The sequence below is a fragment of the Mustelus asterias genome, chromosome 1, assembly GCF_964213995.1.
Source record: "Mustelus asterias chromosome 1, sMusAst1.hap1.1, whole genome shotgun sequence".
In the NCBI taxonomy this organism is placed as follows: domain Eukaryota; kingdom Metazoa; phylum Chordata; class Chondrichthyes; order Carcharhiniformes; family Triakidae; genus Mustelus; species Mustelus asterias.
Window position 1 is genome coordinate 50,094,639 of NC_135801.1, and position 22,687 is coordinate 50,117,325.

The 22,687-nt window shown below is 45.6% G+C and overlaps 1 protein-coding gene across 2 annotated transcripts in view; it reads right to left on the reverse strand.

Moving 5' to 3' along the window:
- Positions 1 to 22,687, reverse strand: part of LOC144491796 (uncharacterized) — a 287,453-nt gene that overhangs the window by 92,330 nt on the left and 172,436 nt on the right. For both annotated transcript variants that reach the window (XM_078210123.1, XM_078210181.1), the window contains exon 6: positions 18,437 to 18,573. In XM_078210123.1, coding sequence (XP_078066249.1) covers positions 18,473 to 18,573 — 101 coding nt within the window. In that variant the 3' untranslated portion in view covers positions 18,437 to 18,472. The remainder of the gene's footprint in view (positions 1 to 18,436; positions 18,574 to 22,687) is intronic.

The window sequence follows — 22,687 nt, forward strand, 5'->3', positions numbered from 1 at the left end:
GCAAAAAAAGTTACAAAATTTTGCTTAACAATACAATGCACTAAGTAGTAAAATTAGACCCAAATCCCTGTGATTATCATGCTGCTGGTCTTACACAATCGGAATTTATCTAATTTATTGACATGTATAAAACAAGAAAAGGTCTGAAAAAGTTGTTGATGCATGGACAAAGTGCAAAACTGCTAAATAGGATATCATTCCAACTTGTCCTCTAATCATTATCTCCATACTTTTATGGTTTTGTGCATTTGCAGAGTTGGACAGATTGCAGAACAACATGATGCATGGAAGTTGAGACCTGTAACTTGATCTAGCAATCATTCTGGAATGACAGACATTTCCCAGAACTTCCCTTCAGTTCTCTTTGCATTATTCTCAGTAGTTTTCAACTTTAAACCAAAAATAGATTACAGTTTTTTCAGTCAAAGGGGAAAATGCCAAAATATGAAATATTGTGCTTCCTTGTTTGTGCCTATGACCATGTTGGACTCTGAACTTCACTAGTTCAAGCATTTGGGGAAGTATAACTCTGGTGTATGTCGTATCTCATTACCAGCTGCCAGTAGCAAGACTAGAAATGATAGGGTGGGGAAACCAGGATATATTTGCATTCTATTTTAGGGGAGGTCAAATGAGAAGCTCTGCAAACCATTTCTGTCAAATATATATTGAGCTGTCACCAAACATCCAAGCAAACATTTGTCTTGTCAACTACAATAATGCTCTCTGAGTCTGGTTTTTGCAAAGTCTGGTATTCAGGTTATATTTGTGCTCTTTGAAATAAGATTCCAGACTAAAGTCATGTTGATCTGATGTAAATCATGACAGTTTTCTCTTCTATTTACAGATATTGATATTCCTGCAGCATGCGAATGTGTGAAATACCAAACGCAGGTGTAGATTGCTATTCTGCCCAAAGTTCTGCAACTTACCATGGGGCAGGCAAGTCCTAAATGGCCGATTTCACCATTCCTAGTTATTCTTTAGGCTGTTCATTTCTTTATTGTTTAGTTGTTCTTATGATTTGTTATCGTAACTGTAGAAGGGAGTACAGAAACCCCTGGGATTTCAAAGACAATTAAAACAAAGTAAGCTACTTTAGAATAAGGATGTGTGCCCTATATATACCATAAGGAATCACAAAGTGCCTAAAATATATATCATGTGAAGGTATTGTCTGCATAGACACATATTTAATCATTGGTAGAGAATTTTGAATAAGTATTGTAGATTTAAAATGTTTTTTCAAATGTCTTGTAAGCTTTGGCCAAGATGCAGCCTGCCCCAATGCATAATGGGAAACGAACAGAACTAGAAAGGCCACATTCTTTGGAAACAAAAAGGTTTAGAATATATTCTCTATTATCAGTCGGAGACCATGCAACTACAAGTTACCAAGGTTTAAAATGAATGGAGGTAACTAACTTCTAGTTGCAGTGAATAGAAGTATTCAGCTTCTACTAATAAAGGATAGCTAGCAGGCAGAGAGAAATGACTCCCTCTCCAATCCCATGGTTTGCAGGTGATCCTTGAACCTACCAGATTTGCTTAGGTAAGGTTGCTAGGCAATGCGGGGGTAAAAGCTTTTGGGCCAGTTGACCAATTGAATTCCCAATTCTGCTAGAAGATAGAATGCTATTGGCCAAGGTAAATAATATGTATTAATGTAATTGGATCATCCAGTTTGGATGACAGGTTGGGCGGGAGAAACAAGCCTTTGAAGAAGTATATTTGTTTTACACATGTACTGTAATGTCAGAGAGAAGTTGGAATCTCCTGGCTGTCTCTCTCCCAACGCGTGTTGGTCAATAAAGAACGTCTTTAATTGCATACTGTCTTTCGCGAGTCTTTGTATTAGCTGAGTTCAGATCATACAATATCAATCTCCCCACAAAATCCCCTTACAACTGGCGTAGTCAGCAGGATCAGTTACTGGAGTTCGGAGGCAAGATGTGTTTCCCAGAAGTGGGTGAGCATATTTTTAATTACCACTCAGTAGTTAGGAGGTTAAATGTCTAGCAGCCTGAAGCCATACGTTGAGTGATCCAAACCAGTGAAGGGGTGCGAATACAGTATGACTATGTAAAGAAACCACGCTCAATGCAGGGGATCAGGGACGGAGTCTTGGGGCACCTTGTTTGCGGAGCAAGCAAGGCTGCGTGGTAGATAAAAATGTTAGAAGTTAAGCTGCAATTAACGTAAGGGGCCAGGGACGGAGTCTTGGATCGGCTAACAGAGCAGAGCAATAAAAGCCGCACAGCAGAGGAGGCGCGAGGAATTAGACTGTACGAGAGAGGGTGATGGATAATTTGGGCGCTAGGAATCTCCAGCGAGGGATTCAGGAAGAAAAAAGGTAAAGGGACAAGAGCCACACACGCAGGAGTGGCGGCAGTGTAAGTCCTAGGGTAGAGCTCTCCAGTGGGAGACTTAGAGTCATAGAGGTTTACAGCATGGAAACAGGCCCTTTGGCCCAACTTGTCCACGCCGCTCTTTTTTTTAAAGCACTAAGCTAGTCCCAATTGCCTGTGTTTGGCCCACATCCCTCAATAGCCATCTTACTCAGGTAAATGTCTAAATGCTATCTAAAAGACAAAATTGTACCCACCTCTGCTACTACCTCTGGTAGCTTGTTCCAGACACTCACCATCCTCTGTGTGAAAAAATTGTCTCTCTGGACACTTTTGTATCTCTCCCCTCTCACCTTAAACCTATGCCCTCTAGTTTTAGACTACCCTACCTTTGGGGAAAGATATTGACTATCTAGCTGACCTCATTATTTAATAGACTTCTATAAGATCAGCCCTAAGCCTCCTACGCTCCAGGGAAAAAAGTTCCAGTCTATCCAGCCTCTCCTTATAACTCAAACCATCAAGTCCTGGGAGCATCCTAGTAAATCTTTTCTGCACTCTTTCTAGTTTAATAATATCTTTTCTATAATAGGGTGACCAGAACTGTACACAGTATTCCAAGTGTAGCCTTACCTATACCAGTGACAGAGTATGGAAAAATACTAAAGAAAATGACAGAAAAAGGGTAGATGCATGAGGAATATTCCCGATGGTGGGAGATTCCAGAACCAAGGGTCATAGTCTAAGGAGAAGGAGTAAATCTTTTAGGACTGAGATGAGGAGAAATTTCTTCACCCAGTGGTGAGCCTGTGGAATTTGTTACTACAGAAAGCCATTTCAACAAGGAGTTAGATATAGCTCTTGGGGTGAAAAGGATCAAAAGGACATGGGGGGAAGAGGGGATGGGTATGTGGGATCAGGCAAGTGAATTAGATGATAAGATATGATCATGTTGAATGGTGGAGTAGGCTCAAAAGGCCAAATGGTCTACTCCTGCTCTTATTTTCTATGTTTCTACGCTTGTCCAATCCTTTTGTGCAAATGTAGCCTCGAGGGAGAGAGGGACATGCCTAGGCAGTATCCCAACACTGCCCCCTGGCACTGCCCCTTCACATAGGTTGGCACTACTGGATTGGAACTGCCAGAATGTGCCAACATGTGCCATAGGCAGGCCTTTGTTGCAGTCCCGGGCTAGGGGGGCGGGGGGGGGGGGGGGGGGTGCGCTGTTTCCAGTTCTGTGTAGTTGGGGGGGGGGGGGAGAGTGGGTATTGAGAGGGTAACTTGCAGACACTAGGGGGGTGGCAGTGGGACGGGAGGGATCGCTAGCGATACCTCTGCGGTAGTGGGGAGGGAAAGAGTCCTCGATGGTTCTACAAGGGGGTGGGGGGTGCCCATGAAGATTCTGCCGGAACGGGTAAGCACCCAATTCCTCCATGGGGTGGGTGGGGTGTGCGGGGGTGCAGATATTTAATTCTAATGCTGATCAGGGTACCCTATAAAAATGCACCCCAATCTCTGTGGATTTGTGTGTCATAGCTGACACACGAGAAAAATAGATATTTTATTTCAAATACAGGAAAAAAGCATAATTGAAAAAAAATTAACAAACAGAGAGTTCACCAATGAATATATAGAACATAGAACATAAAACAGTACTGCACAGAACAGGCCCTTCGGCCCACGTTGTTGTGCCGAGCTTTGTCTGAAACCCAGATCAAGCTATTTCCTCCCTATCATCCCGAAGTACTCCATGTGCCTATCCAATAGCTTCTTAAATGTTCCTAAAGTTTCTGACTCCACTATCCCTGCAGGCAGTCCATTCCACACCCCAACCACTCTCTGTGTAAAGAACCTACCTCGGACATCCTTTCTATATCTCCCACCATGAACCCTATAGTTATGCCCCCTAGTTACCACTCCATTCACCCGAGGAAATAGTCTTTGAACGTTCACTCTATCTATCCCCCTCATCATCTTATAAACCTCTATCAAGTCTCCTCTCAACCTCCTCCGCTCCAAAGAGAAAAGCCCAAGTTCCCTCAACCTTTCCTCATAAGACCTACCCTCCAAACCAGGCAGCATCCTGGTAAATCTCCTTTGCACTCTTTCCAGTGTCTCCACATCCTTCTTATAGTGAGGTGACCAGAACTGCACACAATATTCCAAATGTGGTCTCACCAAGGTCCTGTACAGTTGCAGCATAACCCCACGGCTCTTAAACTCAAACCCCCTGTTAATGAATGCCAACACACTATAGGCCTTCTTCACCGCTCTATCCAATTGAGTGGCAACCTTCAGAGATCTATGGATATGAACCCCAAGATCTCTCTGTTCCTCCACATTCTTCAGAACCCTACCTTTGACCCTGTAATCCACATTTAAATTTGTCCTACCAAAATGAATCACCTCGCATTTGTCAGGGTTAAACTCCATTTGCCATTTTTCAGCCCAGCTCTGCATCCCATCTATATCTCTTTGCAGCCTACAACAGCCCTCCACCTCATCCACTACTCCACCAATCTTGGTGTCATCGGCAAATTTACTGATCCACCCTTCAACGCCCTCCTCCAAGTCATTTATAAAAATGACAAATAGCAGAGGACCAAGCACTGATCCCTGTGGCACTCCGCTGGTAACCGGTTTCCAGTCCAAAAAATTTCCATCCACCACCACCCTCTGTCTTCTGTTAGATAGCCAGTTACCTATCCAATCGGCCAAACTTCCCTCTATCCCACACATCCTTACTTTCTTCATAAGCCGACCATGGGGGACTTTATCAAACGCCTTACTAAAATCCATGTATATGACATCAACTGCACTACCTTCATCTACATACTTCGTTACCTCCTCAAAAAATTCTATCAAATTTGTGAGGCAAGACTTGCCCTTCACAAATCCGTCCTGACTATCCCGGATTAATCCGCATCTTTCTAAATGGTCGTAAATCCTATCCCTGAGGACCTTTTCCATCAACTTACCGACCACCGAAGTAAGACTAACCGACCTATAATTACCAGGGTCATTTCTATTCCCTTTCTTAAACAGAGGAACCACATTCGCCACTCTCCAGTCCTCTGGCACCACCCCCGTGGACAGTGAGGACGCAAAGATCAATGCCAAAGGCCCTGCTATCTCATCCCAGGCCTCCCAAAGACTCCTAGGATATATGTCATCAGGCCCAGGGGACTTATCAACTTTCAGTTTATTCAAAATTGCGAGTACATCTTCCCTCCGAACATCTACTTCCTCCAGCCTATCAGCCTGTGACACCCTCTCTTCCTCAAAAACATGGCCCCTCTCCTTGGTGAACACCGAAGAAAAGTATTCATTCATCACCTCTCCTATCTCTTCTGACTCCATGCACAAATTCCCACTTCCTTCCTTGACCGGCCCCAACCTCACCCTGGTCATTCTTTTATTCCTCACATAAGAGTAAAAAGCCTTGGGGTTTTCCTTGATCCGACCCACCAAGGACTTCTCATGCCCCCTCCTAGCTCTCCTAAGCCCCTTTTTCAGCTCATTTCTTGCTAACTTGTAACCCTCCATCGAGCCAACTGAACCTTGTTTTCTCAACCTTACATATGCTTCCTTCTTCCTCTTGACAAGACATTCCACCTCTTTTGTGAACCATTCTTCCCTCAGCCATTTCCTCTCTGCCTGGCAGGGACATACCTATCAAGGACATACAGTATTTGTTCCTTGAAAAAGTTCCACTTTTCATTCGTGCCTTTCCCTGACAATTTTTGTTCCCATCCTATGCTTCCTAATTCCCACCTGATTGCATCATAATTACCTCTCCTCCAATTGTAAACCTTGCCCTGCCGCATGGCCCTCTCCCTCTCCATTGCAATAACAAAAGACACCGAATTGTGGTCACTATCTCCAAAGTGCTCTCCCACAACCAAATCCAACACTTGGCCCGGTTCATTTCCCATTACCAAATCCAATGTGGCCTCACCTCTTGTCGGCTTATCCACATATTGTGTCAGGAACCCCTCCTGCACACACTGCACAAAAACTGCCCCATCCGAACTATTCGACCTATAAAGGCTCCAATCAATATTTGGAAAGTTAAAGTCCCCCATGACAACTACCCTGTGACCTCCACACCTATCCATAATCTGCTTAGCAATTTCTTGCTCCACATCTCTATTCCTATTTGGGGGCCTATAGTAAACTCCTAACAACGTGACCGCTCCTTTCGTATTCCTAACTTCAGCCCAAATTACCTCTGTAGGCAGATCCCCTTCGAAATGCCTTTCTGCAGCCGTTACACTCTCCTTGATTAACAGTGCCACTCTTCCACCTCTTTTAAATGTCCATGTTTCATAATGAGCAACTGAAAACAGCAGTAAAAATCCCTTTAAATGAATCAATTTAGGATTTTTTCCACAATCACTGTGAATCACTGATTCTGGCAAAAAAATAACTACAGACATATCTGTGAAAGCTCCAGGTACTGAGAAATGTCTCAGGAACATATCCCTTCATATATTAAATTTGGATGAATTAAAAAATTCCTCTAACACAACCTGTCAATGTAGAGTAATTCCTCAATTATAGTTGTGGGTGCATTGTGAAACAACTTTAAGTGAATCATTGGTTCCCAAAGGAATCAATGTTAAAACCAGAGTTAGGTTTTATTGGACGTTTTACTGGAAAAACCAATATGCCGAGTCAAATATTCCACTGTACAAATGCATTCCTATCTGAAATACTGTGCAAAACAAAATAAATCATTAAACATAAAGTATTGTATTGGAACATAGAAACATAGAAAAAAATACAGCACCAACAGGCCCTTCGGCTCACAAGTTGCGTCGGTCATGTCCCTACCTACCTAGGCTTATATATAGGCTTATCTATAACCCTCAATCCTATTAAGTCCCGTGTACTTGATGCGCGACAATCAAGCACGTGGAACAAGGCTTCAGTTATTGAAGGCTTTTATTATCAAACAATGGAACTAACTAACACGAGTACATCAGTTCAGACTGAAGGGGTCCTGCCGGAGCAGAGGGTCTTATACCTCTCCTCCGGAGGCGGGGCCCCACCGGGATGTGCCATAATAACATTTACAACAGGTAAACACCCTAACCCAACAACATTATACAACCCCCACAGTGACAACACCCTAACCCAACAGTAACATAAGAACAACCCCCAGTGGTAACCAACGATGGTTCAGCACATTCACCCCTCCTTTAAAAACAAAGGCCGGCGGGGTGCAAAAAAACAGGTCATATATGTACAAAATTCACAAGTTCAGACGGTCTGGAGGACCGCACCGTCGCTGTGATCTCCTCAACACCGGTTGCGAAACCGGAGCAGGTGCTTGCGGTGGCGTTCTCTCCAAAACAGCGTCCGGCTGTCCCCTCAAGGACTCCCGGGCCGGTTGGCCCTGGTGAGGCGATGGTGCAGGGGATCCTGGAACCTTCGGTGGTGGCGCCGATCTCCGAGTCTCAGGCAAGCTGTACATGGGAGTATAACTGTTATGCACTGGTCCCGGTGCTGACCGCGCCACGTCTGGGGAAGAAATAAGTAGTAGGGGATTCGTGACAGGGGGTATGGGAGCGACAGGAGTTGCTACGTCCCCTGCGGGCGCCAGGTCTCGAATGGAGACAGTGTCCTCTCGCCCGTCAGGATATGCCACATAGGCATACTGAGGGTTGGCGTGGAGGAGTTGGACCGGTTCGACCAAGGGGTCGGACCTGCGAGCCCTCACATGTCGCCGCAGAAGGACGGGTCCTGGGTACGTCAACCAGGCTGGTAATGAGATCCCCGAGGACGACTTCCGAGGGAATGAGAACATCCTCTCATGGGGAGTAGCATTGGTTGCCGTACACAGGAGGGAGCGGATAGAATGGAGCGCATTTGGAAGGACCTCCTGCCAACGGGAGACTGGAAGGCCCCTGGATTTCAGTGCCAGTAGGACAGCCTTCCAGACTGTAGCATTCTCCCTTTCCACCTGTCCGTTACCCCTAGGGTTGTAGCTCGTGGTTCTACTAGAGGCAATCCCGAATGAGAGCAGGAATTGCCTCAAGTCGTTGCTCATGAACGACGAGCCCCTGTCGCTATGAATGTAGCAGGGGTACCCGAACAGGGTAAAAAGCTCACTGAATGCCTTGATGACGGTGGCAGTCGACGTGTCCGCACAGGGGACAACAAACGGGAACCGGGAGTACTCATCTATTATATTGAGGAAATAGACGTTCCGGTCCGTTGAGGGAAGGGGGCCCTTAAAATCCACACTCAGCCTCTCGAAAGGGCGAGTGGCCTTGACCAATTGTGCCCGGTCTGGTCGATAAAAGTGCGGTTTGCATTCTGCGCAAATCCGACAGCTTCTCGTCACTGACCTGACATCCTCCACCGAGTAGGGCAGGTTGCGGGCTTTGACAAAGTGGTAGAGTCTGGTGACTCCAGGATGACACAGGTCATTGTGGAGGGCCTTCAAGCGGTCCTCCTGCATGATGGCGCATGTTCCGCGCGAGAGGGCATCCGAGGGCTCATTGAGCTCCCCTGGACGATACATAATATCGTAATTATAGGTGGAGAGCTCAATTCTCCACCGCAAGATCTTATCGTTCTTGATCTTGCCCCTCTGCGTGTTACTGAACATAAACGCCACGGATCGTTGATCCGTGATCAGGGTGAACCGCTTCCCCGCCAGGTAATGGCGCCAGTGTCTGACTGCCTCCACAATGGCCTGAGCCTCCTTCTCCACCACTGAGTGCCGAATTTCGGGGCCTTGAAGGGTGCGGGAAAAGAACGCGACGGGCCTGCCTGCCTGGTTTAGTGTGGCGGCTAGGGCGAAATCAGATGCATCACTCTCCACCTGGAAAGGGATGGATTCATCCACCGCGTGCATCGTGGCTTTCGAAATGTCACTTTTCAAAGCCTTGAAGGCCAATTGGGCCTCCGGCGTGAGTGGGAAGGTCGTGGACTTGATGAGCGGACGAGCTTTGTCCGCGTAGTTGGGGACCCACTGCGCATAATACGAAAAGAACCCGAGGCATCTCCTCAGTGCTTTCGTGCTAGCGGGCAAGGGAAGTTCAGTAAGGGGGCGCATACGGTCTGGATCAGGGCCAATGACCCCGTTTTCCACCACGTATCCAAGGATGGCTAACCTGCGCGTACGGAATACGCACTTCTCCCTGTTATAGGTCAGATTCAGGCGAGATGCAGTGCGCAGAAAGTGTTGGAGATTCGTGTCATGGTCCTGCTGGTCATGGCCGCAGATGGTGACGTTATCCAGGTACGGGAAGGTAGCCCGCAACCCGTTCTGGTCCACCATTCGGTCCATAGCACGCTGGAAGACCGAGACCTCATTGGTGACACCAAATGGAACCCTGAGAAAATGGTATAGACGACCATCCGCCTCAAAAGCCGTATATTGTTGGTCCTCTGGGCGGATGGGGAGTTGATGGTAGGCGGACTTAAGGTCTATGGTAGAGAACACTCGGTACTGCGCAATCTGATTGACCATATCAGAAATGCGCGGGAGAGGATACGCATCCAGCTGCGTATAACGGTTAATAGTCTGACTGTAGTCGATGACCATCCGAGGTTTGTTCCCGCTTTTGACTACCACGACCTGCGCTCTCCATGGACTAGCACTGGCCTGTATGATCCCTTCCTTGAGGAGCCGCTGAACCTCAGATCTAATAAAGATCCGGGCTTCAGCGCTGTAACACCTACTCTTAGTAGCGATGGGCTTGCAGCCTGGTACCAGATTCTTAAATAAGGATGGTGTAGTGATTTTCAGAGTGGAAAGATTGCATGCGGGGCGCTTTGGGCAATTTGGAGGCTGCGGCTGATTCCCTACTGCCAGTGAAGGGAGTGGCCCACCGTACTGTAGGATCACACTCTTCATGTGGACCATAAAATTTAGTCCGAGGAGAATTGGCGCACAAAGGTGAGGTAACACAAGGAGCCTGTATTGCTCGTAAATTGTGCCCTGTACCTCTAGAGTTACCATACATCGTCCTTGGATCGGTACAGACCGGGACCGCGATGCCATGGAAATTGTCTGCTTGGCAGGTAGAACCCGGAGTCCACACCTTTTAGCAGTGTCAGGGTGTATGAAACTCTCGGTGCTCCCACTGTCAAACAGACAATTCACAGTACGACCATTTACCTTGATATCCATCATTGAATTCTCAAGCCTGTGGTGCTTTGTCTGGTCCAGGGAGATCGACGCCACCGTTGGCCCCTGGGCGTCACTGCATGCCGCCGATGTTGATGCTGAGGACCCCTGCTGGTCGCTCCTAGTCGTCGTGGACCATGATGGCCGCCCCCATGAATCACACGTGGGCGAGGGTGCCAAACGTAGCGACTCCTGGTGGTCTTCCTCCTCCTCCGTCAGCCACGATGGCGCCGTCCTGGATTCGCACGTGGTCGGACCTCGTGGGTACTGCGACGCCGAAGGAGATTGTCTCTGCTCTGGAGGGTTACAAGCTGCACTGCCGTTTTTGGACTTCGACCTGCAAACTTTACCATAGTGGCCTTTTTTACCGCACTGGCTGCAGATTGCCGTTTTTGCCGGACACTGTTGCCGTGGATGCTTGGCCCCACCGCAAAAAATAGCATCGCTGGCCACCTGGAGCTGCCGCCGTCGTCGGATCGATATGGGAGCGCGAGCCCGCGGGGCGAGGAGGGATTTGAGCTTGCTCTTGCCACGTTGTCTCCACGTGGTCCTCGGGGTACAGCACCAAGCTTTTCGACGCCGCTTCCAGCATCTCAGCCATCTCCATCGCTTGGGTCAAGTTGAGGTTCCCTTTCTCCAGTAACCTAAGCCGGATGTACGAGGACCCTACCCCTGCTACGAACGCGTCTCGGGCGAGGTCGTACATGTATTGTTCGGCTGATACGTCTTTACAATCGCAACCCCTGGCAAGCTGCAGGAGCTCATTGGCGTAGTCCTCCATGGTTTCGCCCGACTGCCGACGTCGTGTAGCGAGGAGGTAACGAGCGTGTATCTCGTTGGGTGGTTTCGTGTATCGTTTCTTCAAGAGCTCGACGGCCCTCGGGTAAGTGGTGGCCGCACGAATTGCGAGATAAATCGTGTCGCTTACCCTTGCGTGGAGGACTTGGAGTTTGTCGCTGTCTGTAGTAATAGCTACAGAGGCTGCCAGGTAGTCTTCGAAACACTTCCACCAGTGGTCGAAGGTGTTAGCGGCACCGACCGCACTTGGGTCCAACGCCAGACGATCTGGTTTCAAAATCTGTTCCATACTCTCTTTTTACTGCTGAGAGTTTTCTGTTTGATAATAAAATTGATGCGCGACAATCAAGCACGTGGAACAAGGCTTCAGTTATTGAAGGCTTTTATTATCAAACAATGGAACTAACTAACACGAGTACATCAGTTCAGACTGAAGGGGTCCTGCCGGAGCAGAGGATTTTATACCTCTCCTCCGGAGGCGGGGCCCCACCGGGATGTGCCATAATAACATTTACAACAGGTAAACACCCTAACCCAACAACATTATACAACCCCCACAGTGACAACACCCTAACCCAACAGTAACATAAGAACAACCCCCAGTGGTAACCAACGATGGTTCACCACAGTACTCATCCAGAAGTCTCTTAAAAGACCCGATCGAGTTTGCCTCCACCACCACTGACGGCAGCCGATTCCACTCACCCACCACCCTCTGAGTGAAAGACTTACCCCTGACATCTCCTCTGTACCTACTCCCCAGCACCTTAAACCTGTGTCCTCTCGTAGCAGCCATTTCAGCCCTGAGAAAAAGCCTCCGAGAATCCACCCGATCTATACCTCTCAACATCTTGTACACCTCTATCAGGTCACCTCTCATTCTTCTTCTCTCCAAGGAGAAAAGACCGAGCACCCTCAACCTATCCTCATAAGGCATGCCAACCAATCCAGGCAACATCCTGGTAAATCTTCTCTGCACCCTTTCAATCATTTCCACATCCCTCCTGTAATGAGGCGACCAGAACTGAGCACAGTACTCCAAGTGGGGTCTGACGAGGGTCTTATAAAGCTGCATCATTATCTCCCAACTCCTAAACTCAATCCCTCAATTGATGAACGCCAGCACACCATACGCCTTCTTAACCACCTCCTCTACCGGCGAGGCCGATTTAAGAGTCCTATGGACTCGGACCCCAAGGTCCTTCTGATCCTCTACATTGCTAAGAGTCTCACCCTTGATATTATACTCCTTCATCCCATTTGACCTGCCAAAATGGACCACTACACATTTATTCAGGTTGAAGTCCATCTGCCACTTCTCTGCCCAGTCTTGCATCCTATCTGTGTCACGCTGCAGCTTCTCACATCCCTCCAAACTATCCACAACACCACCAACCTTCATGTCGTTGGCAAACTTACCAACCCAACCCTCCACTTCCTCATCCAGGTCATTTATGAAAATGACAAACAGCAAGGGTCCCAGAACAGATCTCTGGGGCACTCCACTGGTGACCGACCTCCATTCAGAAAAAGACCCATCTACAACCACTCTCTGCCTTCTGCAGGCAAGCCAGTTCTGGATCCACAAGGCAACAGCCCCTTGGATCCCATGCCCTCTCACTTTCTCGAGAAGTCTTGCATGGGGGAGCTTATCGAACGCCTTGCTGAAGTCCATGTAAACCACATCTACCGCTTTTCCTTCCTTCGTGTTTAGTCACATTTTCAAAGAACTCCACCAGGCTCATAAGGCACGATTTGCCTTTGACAAAGCCATGCTGACTACTTTTGAGCATACTAAACTTCTCTAAATGTTCATAAATCCTGTCCCTCAGGACCTTCTCCGTATTGTTAGGTAATTTAGGATAATTCTCAGCAGGAAATAATTAAAACATTATAAGTTGAAATACTATTCATTCCTAGATGTCTGCATTCATAATAAATGAAATAAACGTTCAAATAAAGTGAATTTAAATATATGACAAAATACAGTAAATGCAGAATATGTGAAAAAAATTACACTCACCTAGTTTCAGGTTGACCAGGCTCCATCTGGTGACACAAGTTGGTCGGTGGAGGTAACAATTGAAGCCCCAGGACTACCTGTACTGACTAATTCTACCACTCGATAGAACTCAGGACTTCAGAACCTGAGCCATGTTTCAGAGGAACAGCAGGGAAAGATGACCACATTGATGGCAATGGACACCGGGTAAGGACAAAGGGTGGGAATGTGAGCCAAGGAGAAGAGGAACCAACAGAGAGAGCAGGGCGGGAGCAAGGCCGGGGGTCAGGCTAGGAGCCATGCCAAGGGAAAGGGCAGGGACTAGGATGGAGGCAAAAGTGGGACCAAGGGAGGGAAACGGAGGGAAGTGGACTGGCAAAGGAAGCCCCTAGCAGTGGCAATGGACACCTGGGATTTGAAGACTAAAAATGGAGGGTGGCAATGCGAGCTGGAATGGAAGAGGGACTTCAGGAATGAGAGCAAGGGCAGAAGCATGAGGGAAAAGATCACGAGCGCAGCTGGGCCACAGAACAGGAAATCTATGGCAAATGACGTTCAAGTAAAACTCACAACGTTAAAAAGATGCATTGAGCCTACTTTATTAATAATATTAATGCAAAGCGACGTTAGGTGAGTCAACATTAAACAGCAACTTCCTGTATAATTTATTTAAAAACCTTTTGCTCACATGATTGTGTACTTATTCAGGGAGAATGCTGACTTTCCAAAGCAATTTTGATATTTTGCAGGAGGAGTGGACACTGATTGTTATATCTCAACTTCTAGCTTAGGTGCCCAGTCTTTTACACAGATTGACTATTCATGCACAGCATTCTTCTTAATACTGCTGCAACTATTTCTCTTAAACTGCATTGCACATAGATCAAGAGAAAATTTATTTTGGTCACTATTTGCAGCAAAATCATAAAGGCAAGAACAAAGATCTTGTTTAAAGATTCCAGGGTAAAAAAGGATCCTGACTTTGTATCTTCTTCAAAGGCAAAATATTACTGTTAACTCGATGCCTATAGTATATTGTCTTTTATTGAGTTGAAACAAAAATTCATGTACACGTTGGCCAGAACTTTCTAGCCATTCACACCAGCAGATCTTCCGGTTCCGCCTAATGGCAAGGGGTGCATTCAACGGGAAACCTCGCTGACAACAGTGGGCCCAGAAGATCCTGCCATCAGCCAATGGAGCGCAGCCTCCGCTGCTGCAAAGCACACTGGGCTGATGGAAAACTCTGCCCATTAGTTTATTGGCACTGAATTAACACCTGAATTATCAGCAGGTCCCCATGGGCTAGCCAATTTCTTTAAATATTTCTAGCTCAAATAATACCAAGCTTAAATAAATATCACAATAATAAACCCATTTAAATGTTTATTACTTCGACACCATCGAAAAATACTCAAAAAATACGATTGGCCCATGCAGTCTATGTCAGTTTTTTTTCCCACTCTCCTGTTTATTTTCTACACCTTTAATACTCGTGCTTTTTTAAGCAACAAATTCATGGTCAAAGAATTTATTGATTCTATTACAGCAACTGTTTAGTGCATTGGATTTGGCACTGGTTACAAAAGGGGTTGAGGATATCCTATTCTAATTAGTTTCTGTTTACAGACATTTCTAAATTCCCCTTTACCATCTTTGTAGAAACAATCCAGCACTATTTACCTTATCATAACAATTTCCAGTCTTGAAGCTTCCCAGATCTAGTTGAACAACTACATCTTCTCAAATGTCTTTTCATAACTGTAACCCCTCATCTATGTAAAATTCTAATTTGTTAAAATTGTACTGCAACTTGCTGGCTTTAGGGTGGCGTGATATTAGGTGGTTCAGAGAGAGACCCAGCCAGCAGGAAGTGAGATCTGGGGGTGAGTGTCCAATCACTGTGCTGTTGGATTTTGCCAGTGATCCACATTATTGTTGTGGAAATGGAGCAAGACTCCCACTTCCCTTAGTCTCATCTAATAGTTTTTGGATATTTTCCTCTCCCCAGTATTACTGCACACTATACCTCGAGGCCCCTCAAAATTTATACTGGAATTTTATGGTATGTTATACGACCCTAATTTGCATACAATATTGAAGCAGCTATCTGATTCAGATGTGCTCTTGACCACCCCCTCCCCACACCCCACCCCCCAAAGGAAGACCCTTGTAAATATGGTGCAGTCGGGATAGTTTCCACCAACAGAAATGGGATAATGACTGTGGTGATTGTCACTTTAAGGACAGCACAGCAGAAGAGGGTCACCTGGATTGAGAGACCAATTGTGACTGAGAGTAGGTAATCACCCCAGGGAGTGGAGTCCTCTCTTGGACAGAAGACAGTCTGAAGATATGTAGAAGACATTTAGGGACTGGGGGGACCAGGGGGCCGCCAGCTTCTGAAAAGTTTTTCTTTGTTAATAAAAATCTTTTGTGTTGCTGATGAAGTCTGTGAATGTGCATTCATTACAATGAGTAAATAATCTGTTTCTATGATGCTGAACAAGGGATAGATATCAGTCAGGTCACTGGAGATAATTCCTTTGTTCTTCTGCAAAATATTCCTGTGGGGTCATTTATGTTCTCCTGAGAGAGTGTTTCGCATCTCATTCAAAAGAGAGGAAGCATTGAAGTTGGAAACCCTGGCAAAACAAAGTATTTGTGACTTATCTCATTCTGAATGCATGAAAACTCATGTTATGGCAGAAATCACCAATCACATTTTGGAATGAACTAACTTCTCAGTAAGTGCAGTCCTGATTGTGAGTCCAAACTGCAGTTCTGGCAGTAATGGTGAGTTTCGTTCATCTCAGGCAGAGGTTTGAAGCATGGCCTCCTGGTGGCATAACTCTAGAACAAGGTTTAAGAAGAACCACCTAGATTTGAAAGCTCAGTAAGTAGGGGTTTCTCTGGGAGGGTCTGAATTTTTGCTGCTGTTGCCAATGGGCTTCCCATGGAACAATCTGCTGCTCCCTTTCCTACTTTTGCTGTATTAAGGAAAACATAGGATTTCCCTCAGGTATCACAGTTTGATAACTTTCCGAGTGTATATTCCAAGTGTTGCTGGTTGCTAATCCTTTCCAAGAGGACCACACTTAAAGCTGATGACTTCAGATAAAAAAGGCAAAAATAATTTTACAGAAAGATGTAGGTCAAGCAAAGCTACAAACAAAAACCTTTTTGAACACAAAGCTGCTATGCTGCCTCTCTCTCTCTCTCTAAGACTTCACTCATTCTTCTATCATCAGGTCAATACTGCCTTATACAGGTGCTTCTCAGAACGATAGAGTTCAGGGTGGAAATGTCAGAATTGAATCAGACATCATCCTAAATTCTTCGCTTATTCCTTACTGCACTGATGCTTCCACCTCCTTGTTAACAGTTCACAGAAAGGAGAAAATCAGCACATTCAAGTTCCCTTGCCAAAAAAACCCCACCCCCAATGTGTCCTCCAGTCTAGGGATTTTAAGACTTGTGTAGAATAGCTTGGTCAGTCAACAGGACTCTTTTATGAGAAATAATTTTATGAAATGGCACAGTACCACATCAAAATATTAACTGGTACATGAATGTATCTTGAAATATTAACAGCAGTGCTGAATATGATTCAGTGCAGTGCAGGAAGATGATTCTTATTGTAGATTGGCCTCTCTGAGGCCCATCAGAGAAAGTAATCTGTATATACATTTTTCTCCTCATTCTACATTAAACCATATTATAGAAATAATATGGGCCACTTCAATTACTAAGTGACTTTCTCCAGATCAGTGTTACTACACATACATTTTCCTGCTACTGTCTTGTTGATACATGTCAGCTCGATGAAGCCACTCGTAAATTATATCTTATTGAAGTGATCATGTACATTAAACAAAGGAGGCATTGTGTAGAATGCAGGCGGTAGCTTTCTCCTGAGAAGACCCAAGACCAAGGTCTCAATTCATCTTTGAAAAGGAAACGGTGGATGGCTGAAGAACAGTCTTTCTAAATGCTTACTTTTGTCACTCATTTCAACAGTTTTTTGATATTAACTCAGCCTTGATATTGATGCCTGATTGAAGTCATTCTCAGAGACTATTGGTTTATCTATCTACAGGGATTCACATTTTTTCAGTGATCAGACACATGATTCATGACAGAAATCAATAACATAGCAAGCAATAAACCACAACTTAACATTCATTTATTTATTGCTGGACCTTGGAGGGAATTAAGTGAAGTGTGCCACAGCACAGGATTTTATAAAATCAAACAAAGTCCAAAAATGTGCAGGTTAGGTGGATTGGCCACGCTAAATTGTCCCAAGTGTGTAGGTTAGGTGGATTAGCTATGGTAAAGGGCAAATGCGCGGGGTTACGGCAGGAGGTGGGAGGGGTGGGTCATGGGTGGGATGTTCTTCGGAGAGTCAGTGCAGACTCGATAGGCCTAATGGCCTCCTTCTGCACTAGGATCTATGTTGCGATATTTTAATATTATGAGCCACTCTCCTGCTGTTTGTTCCCCAGTATTCCTCTTTTGCTAAGCAGCTAATCTTTTAAATACATTTATGAACTTTGCCTCAAGAGCAGTTGATTGCAAGAAATCCCACATTATAACCAGATTGTGTCAAGATTTTTTAAATCTACTTTTCCTTTTAATGCTTTTTGTGCTTAAATTAACTTTGAAAGAAAAACTGGTGAGGATAATAGTTACTGGTTAAAATAATGGATTGAAAAATCAATCTGAGAGTGATCTTTAAATTAATATACCTGACCGAGCTCCCCCCTGAGTATGCAACCCTGCACAATCAGTTTTCCCCTATGAATTGTACTCAGGTGATTCAATCTGCCAAGGAATAGGAACTGGTCCTCCTGTGTCACTTGAGAATCAGAGCAAATTTTTCCCTCAAGAATCCTTAATTTCCTTAAAGATACAGTCTTCGGATCCAAGAACTTTTAAATGGTCACTTTTATAAAGCATCGTGAAATATTCTTTATGTGATTAGTTTTATATGTATTGTATTTTGAGACTATGATTATATTATGTATCAATTTTCATGCCAAAACATAAATACATGCCTACAGCATTAAACTAAAGGCAAAACAACAAGGGATGAGAAGGACTATTATCAGTCCCTGGAAGAGAGGAACAAGAGCTCACCCATCTCCAAGAATATTCTGAGCACGGACATGTGAATCATTGAACAGTGACACAGTCCATCAGGTCAATATCAGTGAAAGTAGAGCCTGGAGGCTTCCAGTCATCAAGGTTGTCCGTGTTCTCTTGGCCAAGGTTTGCTGCAAAAAAAATGCATGAAAATAAAGTACATGAAAATGAATGTCCAATTACAAACTATCACTTTGACTAGCCAGTTAACAATGTGAGATAGCATTATGATAGAAGCCTGTAGCAGTAATACAAGAGAGCATGTTGTTTTCATATTTATGTAAAAGGATGAACAATTAGACAGGTGTTTGAGTGTTGGTGGGAGGATACTCCTCTTTGCTGAGGGGTTGGTGGTGCTCCCCTGGACCCTGGGATCCAGCACACCAGGTCCACTTGATGATGACCAACACCAATTCCCACTCGGTGCAATTCCTGCTGGGGCTGGGTGCATGGTGGCGAGCCAGTGAGCTATGAAACCCACTAAATGATTTTTAAAAGTTTTAAAAGTTTATTCATTATTGTCACAAATAGGCTTACATTAACAGTGCAATGAAGTTACTGTGAAAATCCCCCAGTCGCCACACTCCAGCACCTGTTCGGGTACACTGAGGGAGAATTTAGCATGGCCAATGCATCTAACCAGCACGTCTTTCGGACAGTGGGAGGAAACCGGAGCACTCAGAGGAAGCCTACGCAGACACGGGGAGAACATGCAGATTTCGCACAGACAGTGACCCAAGCCGGGAATCGAACCTAGGTCCCAATGTATTACAATTAGCCAGTTTGTATATTGAACAGGCCGTTGCCCACTCCAGGTAGAAATTCGATTAGAGCTAGCCAGGTAGGTCAGATGAATCACAATAGCCCTCGTACCCAGCTGGAATCCTGATTTTAGCCCCAATGTCTGATTCAGTGGAGAATTGGGATTTCTGCCAGCAGCGAACAGGGCTGGTGAATCCCCCCCCCATCTCCCCCCACCCCTGCCCAAAAGTCTAATTGTTGATTGTCAATAAAAACCCATCTGGTTCACTAATGTCTTTTAGGGAAAAAAATCTGCCATCTTTACCTGGTCTGGCCTACATGTGACTCCAGGTCGACAGCAATGTGGTTGATTCTTAAATACCCTCTGAAATGGAGGGCAGTTAGGGATGGGCTGGCCCAGGCAGAGATGCCCACATCCCATAAATGAATTTTAAAAAGCAGTACAGCAAGTTGAACTTTGGGCGCCAGTTCTAACACCCAAAGACAGCTTACTGATCCAAGGACATCAGCAAGATTCAGCTTGATCTTTGACAATATTCTCACCATAAAGTCTCTTGTCTTGATTTGCATAATACTCAGTTTTGTCTTCGATATACAAACATGTACTTAAGTAAAATGAATAATGTTGACCTCATTATTTCTTTTATCTTCATCTTTAGTTGAACTTTTGCTTGGGTTTTTAAATATACTGTCAAATTCCACACCTGGACACAACTGCAATAACTTATATTTACATAGCACCTTTAATGTATTAAAATGCCCCAAGGTACTTTACAGACGCATTATAAATAAATGACACCAAGCCACATAGGGGATATTAGGTCAGGTGACCAAAAGCTTGGTCAAAGAGTTAGGTTCTCAGGAATGTCTCAAAGGAGGAAATTAAAGCAAATGGGCAGAGGCACATAGGGAGAGTATTCCAGAGCTTGGGGCCCGGGTAGCTGAAGGTACAACTATCAATGGTGCAGATGTTAAAGCCAGGGATGTTCAGGGGACTAATATTAGAGTAGCACAGATATCCTGAAAGATTCTGGAACTGGAGGAGATTACAGAGATAGTGAGGGGCGAAAACAGAGAGAGATATGAAACAAGGATGAGAATTTTAAAACCAAGATATTCCTTGACCAGAGTCAACATAGATCAGTGAGAAGATGGTGGATAGGTGAATGGATTTTGGTGAGAATTAAAACACAGGCAGCAGAGCTTTGGATGATCTCAGTTTATGACAGGTAAAATATGGGAGACCAGCCGGGAATGCATTGGATTAGTGAAGGTAACAAAATAATGAGTGAAGATTTTGCAGCAGATACATTTAGACTGGGGAAAAGTTCAACAAAGTTAGGGAGGTGGAAATAGGTGCTCTTAGTGATGGTGTGAGTATGAGGTCAAAAGTGCATCTCGGGGTCAAATATTATAAAAAGGTTCCAAACAAACTTGTTTAGTCTCAGAGATTTTCCAGGGAGAGAAATGGAGGACTGAAAGTGATCACTTAATTCTTCCTAATATTTATTTGAAGGACTTAGTTGCTGAGAGCAAACTTCTCCCTGATTAAATCATGTTCAAAGCACGATTTTTTGAAATTTGCTCAAATGAGGACTTAACATCATGAGTTAGCTCTCACCCATCTTAAAAGGAGTAAAATAACTTAACAATACTTAGAGTTACAACAATGGCAAATAACACTCATGCCAACCCATGCCCCTACACACAATGCCAACTCAACCAAATTAAATTCAGATCTATCCATAATGATACATCAAAAAGCCCTGTGCAAGCCTTCAGGATGTGGAGATGCCGGCGTTGGACTGGGGTAAACACAGTAAGAAGTCTCACAACACCAGGTTAAAGTCCAACAGGTTTATTTGGTAGCAAAAGCCACTAGCGTTTGGAGCGCTTGCTGCTCTTTCGTCAGTTGAGTGTGTTTGCCTTGTGTATCTTCGGGAGGCAGTAGAAATCAGTACTCACAAGCCAGTACTTGACAAGCAAGTACTTCAAGCAAGTACTTCAAGCAGTACTTCAAGCAAGCCTTCAGGCCCATGAAATTCAAACGGAAAATATCAATAAATAAGAAAAACAAAAGAAAATAGACTTGAGTTGCCTTCATTTGAAAGTCAGATCATGAGGTCTTGTGGACCTGATGAGGTCCACAGGCCACAGTTGGAAAATTTGAAATTCAACTTCAGCATAGGTACAAAACTGACAGTAATAGATTTTAATGGGAAGAGAAATCAAACAGGGTAAATCAAAGAATCCCCACAGTGCAGAAGAGGTCATTTGAGATACTCTTTGACAGAGTATGTTACCTAGGCCCTCACCTCCACTCTATCCCCGTAACCTCACACGAGGGTAAGCGACGCTGTATACCTAGCGATCCGTGCGGCCACCGACTACAAAGGGGCCCTCGAGCTTCTCAAGAAGTGATACAGCAAACCGCCGAATGAGATGCATGCTCGATACCTTCTAGCCACTCGACGGCGGCAGCCCGGCGAAACGACGGAACAGTACGCGTGCGAGCTTCAACAGCTAGCCAGAGCCTGCAACTGCAAGTCAGTGTCGGCAGACCAGTACATGAACGACTGAGCTCGAGATGCGTTCGTGGCGGGAATCGGCTCGTCGTACATCCGCCTTCGGCTGTTGGAGCAAGGTAACCTCGATCTCACTAAATCCATAGAGTTAGCTGACGCTCTAGAAACGGCCTCCAAAAGTCTGGCGATGTACCCCGACGACCACGTGGAGACAGCGTGGCATGGGCAGTCACTGACCCCACTTCATTCAGCGGGACTGAAAAACTGCGCGATTGCGTTCCCAGCCTCGGACCTGACGACGGCAGCAGCTCCAGGCGGCCCGCGGTGTTACTTCTGTGGGGGGGGTGAAACACCCTCGGCAGCGATGTCCAGCTAAAGCGGTGTTGTGCTCCGCCTGCGGCAAGAAGGGGCACTATTCCAAGGTATGCCGGTCCAAACTTTCATCCAAGACCAGCAGTGCGGCGTGTGACTCCCCGGAGCCGGCCTCCTTGTCTTCTGTGTCTTCAAGGTCTTCTGCCACGTGCGATTCCAGGACGTCGCCATTCCGAACGACGGAGTCGCAAGACACGTGTGACCTGCAGGGGCCGCAGGTTTTGGCGCCATCGGCCATGTGCGACCTTTGGGGGCAACCATTTTGGTCGGCACCGTCCGCGAATGACCAGTAGGGGTCCTCATCAACCCTCTCAGCTGCCTGCAGTTGCGCCCATGAACCAATGGTGGCGTCGATCATCCTGGACCAGGCCAAGCCTCACAGACTCGACAAGTCCATGATGGGCATACAGGTAAACAAACGCCCGATTTATTGTCTGTTTGACAGCGGGAGCACGGAGAGCTTCATTCATCCAGACACCGTGAAGCGGTGTGGTCTCCAGATTTGGGCTGTCAAGCAGACAATTTCGATGGCGTCAAGGTACCGGTCTGTCACCATGCTAGGGAGTTGCGTGGTCAATCTGACAGT